Below are 7,003 nucleotides of genomic sequence, written 5' to 3'. Positions count from 1 at the left end.
CATATTGGGAGAAATCGGAAGTGCAGAGGAGTTGTGTGCGCTGTGTGAACATGATGCTACTGTAGTTCTAGACTAAATGTGAATGTGCATTAATTTATCCCACTCACAAAAAAACAGATTTAGTATTAATCAAAATGAATTAAAACTCAGAATATGACGCAAACCTGCAATAATTAAATATGTTAAATAACACAAATGTATCTAATCCCATTTTATTAACTGATGTCTTTGCTGCTGACCTTTGATGATCCAGTTCAACCATACTAATAAGCAAAAATGACTTTAGATAAACTAACAGTTGTGCTTCGTTTTTTTATTGCTGAAGAGGGTTTCTTCTCCTGCGTTCTACTGTACAGACGTGAATTTACTTTTGCTTCAGCCTGAGGTTTATTCATTACACTTTTTGGTGTGAAAGGGCTTTTATATTTGCTATAAATAGAACTTCTTATAGTAAAAACAATCAAGCCCTGCTTATTTTAAAAAAGTAACGTGAAAGTAACGCAAAAGTAATATAACGCATTACTTTCCATAAAAAGTAACTAAGTAACATAATTAGTTACTTTTTTAGGGAGTAACGCAATATGGTAATGCATTACTTTTAAAAGTAACTTTCCCCAACACTGATTGGGAATAAACCGCTTTAAAGCACCGGGACTGTGATTTATCTATTTCATGCAACAGCTGTACCTAAAAATGTTAATGTCACAGTCTGTGAAATAAGTTTTCAAAACTTCTCAGACAATTGCTGACTGCTATTTTGAGCAGAAGTAAAGCATGATAGACATCATGCACTCACTTGCTCTGAAGGCCGCCCCCTGGTGGAAGTCCAGGAATCACTGTGGAAGCCAGTACTGTCAGAACTGACAGCAGATCAGGCTCATCACCTCTTGCGCTCAGCTCCTCAAATATCTCTGTCAAAGAAACATGCGTGCCAATGATTTAATTCATCAAGCAGGCCGCTAGAGGACCATTTACTTTAACCAATACATGACTCTGATTGCCATCTGTGACGTAAGTCATGTAAATCTTAAAAGCAACATCAGAAGAAGCCAGATTTAATCAGATGGTTTACCAGCTACTCTGGACTCTAGAAAGTCCTCCAGCTCAGCCTCCTGGTGCAGTGCTTCAGGTGACAGCTGGGGTGCGCCAGGGAAACAGACTAGAATGATGCTGATGTTATCAAGGCTCCCCTGTTAGAAATACATAAAAAGACATTCAGAAAGGAAAAGTAAAAAATTTAAATAAATAATAATAACGTATCTGCTATACGATTTATTCGCTACACTCAGCAGTATAATTTTCCTCTGGTGTTTCTTTAGATAGGGCAGGCAATAGCGTGATGCTATCAGCCACTCTTGAGGCTTTTGTTCTAAGGACAACTACCTCACGTTGTTGATTAACTAGATTGGAGTTGGTGACGCTAATGCAGACCGTATCCTTCATTTCTAAGGGATGTTGTTGGTTTTCTATCCCTACATAGCACAATGCTAGGCAGAATGCTGTAATCTGCTCGCACCATGGCTAAAAGTAGATTATTCCGTTACAGTTTAGTGGCTGAATACAGCCTCACTTTGAGATGGTGGACGAAAGTGCAGTCATGACAGAGCAGGGATCTGGCTTACTGTGGAGAGAAAGATGTTGACATTTTCAGGTCAGCACATATCCTTTTCTGCAGCCTAAAGGCCATTCTGTATTTCTCTTACGTAATGTAACAGCCTGGCTGAAGTCAGCTCTGGATGCCATAGCCAAGAGAGTCCATATTTAAGATGTAGTTCATATTTTAAATTCTAAAGTGCATTTTAAATAAATGGAAAATGTATTATATAGTATAAATACAGTTTATTTAGAAAATATCTATTAGAACGACATGAGTGTGATCTATCAGAAAAATGATTTCAAAAGGAGCATGTGACACTGAAGCCTGGAGTACTGTGTGCTGAAAATTTAGCTTTGCATTACAGGAATAAATTACATTTTAAAATATATTCAAATAGAAAATATAGTTATTTCAAATTGCAATATTTCACAAGATTACTGTTTTTACTGTATTTTTGATCAAATAAATACAGCCTTATTAATAAATATTTAAAAATCATGTTTCCAAACATTTGACAAGTCCTATATATATATATATATATATATATATAGACCAAAAATATGATGCCATATAAGCAACTAAACCGTATCAAAAATATATTTTAAATCAAAAAACAAATACATTTAAACAAATTTATATTTTCACCTACATTTCTGCAGCTTAAAGTTTAAAGTGAAATGATATAACATGAATAAAGCAGTGAAGCTGGCATTAGATTTTCTGTAAGTTGCTATCTAGCGACAGTAGTAAACGGGGCTTTCACTCATGCTGGAACTCAAAGATATTCAGAAATGTCCCAAACCTGCAATGGGAAAAGAGACTTGCAGGGGTTTGAGGAGAAATCGAACATGGATTTGGACCAAGCAATCGAAAACAGAGTGAAAACAGCCTAGAAATCTTCTGTTCGTACTAACCTTATAGAGGCAAAGGTCAATGACCTGGGAGCAGACCTCTCTCAGGTCTGTGCAGACTCGAAGTCGGCTGTGTATGAAGGCACAGAGCTCTTCATTAGTGACAGTGTCCCACACACCATCGCAGGCCAGAACCAAAAACTCATCTGCTGGCGAGCGCTCCACAGCAGACACTTCCGGCTCTGGCGATACCATCTGTTCTGTGACTGGCCGCCACTCAGCTGTCTTGTAACTGAAGTCCCCCAACGCCCGGGAGACTGCCAGCGAGCCATTCACGCGCTGCACAGTCACCGATCCTCCAGCATTCTCTATCCTCTCTCTCTCGCCAGGGCTGAAGGGCTTGTGGTCTTCCGTCGAGAAGGCCATCCGCCCCGCACGGCACAAGACCGCCCGAGAGTCCCCGCAGTTCACAAAGTAGATGTGGTGTGGAGTGATAGCGGTGGCAACGACAGTTGTCCCTCCACGTTCCCAACCCTCACGGCAGGCCATGGCATGAAGGTGTTTGTCCATGAGAAAGAAGCCCTCCTTGATGCCCTCAGTGACCCTTTGTACATCCTCACCTGCTCGGATTTTACCTGAGAAGGAACAGCTTATATCACTAAATAACCAACACAATCTTGTCCACCGTTAACTGTGCAAGGTCTTTTGGTGACTTCAAACAGATCACGTTTGCATGTTCGCAAAGACAAATCTAAAGGCTTCATTAGAGAAGATTGCAAGGACCAACCATTATGCAACATCTAATTGCTTTATGTTGTACACCACAATTAACTCGTCAGATCAAGGCTTAATTAAGTCATAATGTTGCTGAGGCTTTGGACAGTAGGTTTTTTACAGTAGGTCTGCAACTTAATCCAGTCCGATGAGATCCTCTTGGATCTATTCTAAAGAGATCAATAAGATTTCCCACATGATGTAATTTCTGTTTCTCATCAAAAGCTACTCAGTCATGAGGTTTGCCATGCTCTCAAATGACTATCGATGTAGAAATATAGTATAAGCCAAAAAGATACAAGAAGTCCTACTGTTTGTAGGACAGCTTGTTGCTCACCTGTGCCCAGAATGTGGTCCAGCAGGTTTTGGGAGCAGTGTTGGGCCACCACACTCCCTGCATGCCCATCATACACAGCGAAGAACCCCCAGTGGGCCAGTTCCCCTCCCAGCTGAGGGAAGCAGTTGTGGAAATCTTCCATGTGGGCCCTCCAACCCTGCATGCTGGCCAGGGCGTAGGTAAGTCCCCAGGAGGCACAGCCCTCTTGCATGTGCTTGTCCAGAACCGGTCGGTCCAAGTAGGGGCTAGGGATGACCCCTTCTTCTTCTCCTCCCTCTTCGCCTTCAGACAGCTCCCCTGCACCTCCCCCTCGCCCCCCTTTAAAAAAGGAGGTGACCCTTTTCTCTGTCTCCTTCACCAGTTGCCTTACAAAAGCAGGCATTTCCACGCTTCCTTTCCTTGATGTCCTCATGGTGTCTTTTTTTCTGCACTCGTTTGAATCTGTTCAAGGCCTCCACCCTGTGCTGTAGCTTGCTGGCTTTGGTTCGACTGTGTGCCGCCTTGCTGCTCAGGGCCTTCACAGCATTATCTCCCAAGAGGCTGATTCTGCACCTTGAAGCATCCTCGAATGATCCAATGTAGAATGGCTGATTTTCCCTTCTGTTACTCTACCATTGCTAGACATATCACTGAGATCTAATCTATCTGCAGTCATAGTGGCTCTTTCCAATTTGATCCACTTTTGTTGCCTTCCTCCTCTATATGTCAGTGATATTCCCTCTCTCTAAGCTTTCTCTCTGTCTGAGCCTGTTATTTTCCTGTCATCTCTCTGATTGGCTGAGCTATTTCTATCCACCAATCATCTCACAGTGTCCTCCCTTTTTTTGTACACACCGACATGCAATCCTTTCGCAGAGTGGCTCTCTCTCTTTCACATGTTCAGTGCCTCTCTTTCTCTCCCTCCCTCCCTCCCTCAGTTTCTCCTCTTAAACTCCCTCTGTTAATCATCTCTGCTGAACATTTGATAATTTTGCATTACCTAACATACACAGATTGATGTGCATAACAGATTTTCACAGTAGCCCAGTAAGAGAGAATGGCAGAGAGAGAGAAGGCACATAGTACACCCTTCGTAATGTTATGTGAGGCAGATTCAGTGATTCATATTAAAGAACATGGTTTGCCTTAAGCAGAATTTATGAATGGCATATTCAAATATGAATTTGGGAGACTCTAACAAAAGGTTGATTCAGACAGATTAGTGGATTATGTAAATAAAAAATGCCTTCATAAACATTCTTACATAACAGGCTAATTTTTTTGTGGGTCCATGGAATGACGCACACAAAAATGTCTCATGAATAAATGTGTTTGATGGCATTGCATCAGATGCTTGTAGTACTGACTCATCTGCTGGGCCAAGCAATCTGGGAAAAAAAAAACATAAAATGAAGAAATAATTTGATTACAATATTAAAATAATTAATTTAGATTAAAATTAAGTTTAGATTTTTAAAAGCATTTTCATTTTTTTCTAGTCTTTTCATCAATACATCATTTTATATGATCATGTTTATATTATCTGTATTATTAATATAATCATAAATCATAAAATAATTATCGTAAATTACCATACATTATTATTCTACTTACTATCATTGTTGTTATAAATTAAACAATTCAGTTAATTTATTTGTCAAATATCTTCATAAATTATGCATTCCTTGTATTCCTATCATTATGGGGACATTCCATAGGCGTAATGGTTTTTATACTGTACAAACTGTATTTTATACCATATATATTCACCATAACTCTACATCTAAACCTGACTCGTATTACTATGCTTGTGTACATTTGGTCCCCATAACATATTGAATACCAGTACACACACACAGACACACCTTCAACTGGGTGCTAAAGGCCAGCGCTTTTCACAGAATTTGAGAAGATAAAGCACAGCACTCTTTGAGGAACATCTGAGTAATTTGCTTGTATCTAAGGTTAGCCATCTCCCTCGATATGAAGACTTGACTACACACAGACATATGCTGGCGTCTCAGGTTCCTTAGGCTCTGAACGGCCCACGAGGAAGGATAGCTGTGTGTGTTTTTATAAAGATGGGGTGTCCAACTGGTTGAGATATTATTAGGTCAGGCCAACCCCTTCCGCTGACAATGCTAGAATGGCCAAAAAAAGCCCAGAGGGTACGTGGAGTGCCCCAGGAGAGGGGGTTTGGTGTGGAAGCAGCAGAAATGGCCAGCAAAGGTGAGAGTCTTCTGCTGCGCTGGGATCGAGCTCTCCTGAGCTATATTGTGTAAAACAAATAACATGTTTCTACACAGCCGTAACCCTAAAGGTGTAACTGACATGCTGTTTACTATACCTCTTGGAGTAGATGGAGTAGTAGCAGAAGTCTTGTCAGTGTTTGCATGCGAGTCGATTAGTTCACTAATTCATTCAACAATGAAACAAGTGCAATTGTGGTATGCTATGAAAACAACAACACTCTTGTTTGTGTGATATTGCTTATAAAGTTACAGAACCCCAGTCTGCCCTTTTTGCAAGCTGGTTTGAATGGATGAGCACAAAATAATGTTCTTTTTAGCAACATTATATGACCCCTTTAAAAAAAAAAAACTTTAAAAAAAATGCATATAGCCAAAAATTCTTGGCTATATGCATTGGTCAAAATGTGTTTAGAAACTATAGATGTGTGTTAGTTAACATCAGGAATTGCTCCTTCCCCTCAACCAGAACTGCACTTATTATCAGATCTCATTAATTTATGCACATAGATTCACACCATAGGCTACTTCAGACTTAACACTTATTTTTTGTTTTCATTTTTGACAGGCAAGGATCGACAAGATTGTCAAAGCCATCAAAAAACTTGTGGAAAAAGTCACAGAAATGTAAGTGTTCATCATTCTGACATGAGCCGTAATGAAAACAATTCAAAGTGAGCCAGGAAAAATTAAGCAAGCCTACATCTTAATGGAATAGTTCACCCAAAAATGAAAAATTGCTGAAGATTTACTCACATTTACTCACTCTCATTCCATGCAAGGTGTAGATTAATCTGTTTCCTCATCCCCAGAAAAGATTTGGAGAAATTTAGCATTACATGACTTGCTCATCAATGGATCCTCTGCAGTGAATGGGTGCCGTCAGAATGAGATTTCAAACAGCTGATAAAACATTACAATAATCCACAAGTAATCCACATGACTCCAGTCCAGCAATGAATGTCTTGCGAAGTGAAAAGCTGCATGTTTGTAATAAACAAATCCAAGGTGTTTTAACTTTAAACTGTTTCTTTGGATCAAAATAATCCATAATCCACAATAGCACTTGCTCCAGTGAAAAAGTCCACTATCAAAATCCACTGACATATATTTCTAGAACTTTTTTGGACTGTTTTCACTAGTAAACAGTGTTTGATCTGTGCTTATTTCTCTCTTGATTAAGAAGACATTACTTTCACTGGAGAAAGCAATATTA

At 39.6% G+C, this 7,003-nt stretch overlaps 1 protein-coding gene across 1 annotated transcript in view; it reads right to left on the bottom strand.

Moving 5' to 3' along the window:
* LOC107591720 (protein phosphatase 1A-like) overlaps positions 1-4,273 on the bottom strand; it is a 7,710-nt gene extending 3,437 nt beyond the window's left edge. The window contains exons 1-4 of the mRNA XM_016280955.1: positions 3,560-4,273; positions 2,512-3,083; positions 1,073-1,190; positions 797-911 (exon numbers count right to left, since the gene is read on the bottom strand). Coding sequence (XP_016136441.1) covers positions 797-911; positions 1,073-1,190; positions 2,512-3,083; positions 3,560-3,971 — 1,217 coding nt within the window. The 5' untranslated portion in view covers positions 3,972-4,273. The remainder of the gene's footprint in view (positions 1-796; positions 912-1,072; positions 1,191-2,511; positions 3,084-3,559) is intronic.
* Between the last annotated feature and the right edge of the window lie 2,730 nt (positions 4,274-7,003).

Source organism: Sinocyclocheilus grahami, unplaced genomic scaffold (genome assembly GCF_001515645.1).
Source record: "Sinocyclocheilus grahami isolate Dianchi unplaced genomic scaffold, SAMN03320097.WGS_v1.1 scaffold145.1, whole genome shotgun sequence".
Lineage (NCBI taxonomy): Eukaryota > Metazoa > Chordata > Actinopteri > Cypriniformes > Cyprinidae > Sinocyclocheilus > Sinocyclocheilus grahami.
This window is presented reverse-complemented; position numbering and strand designations above follow the sequence as displayed.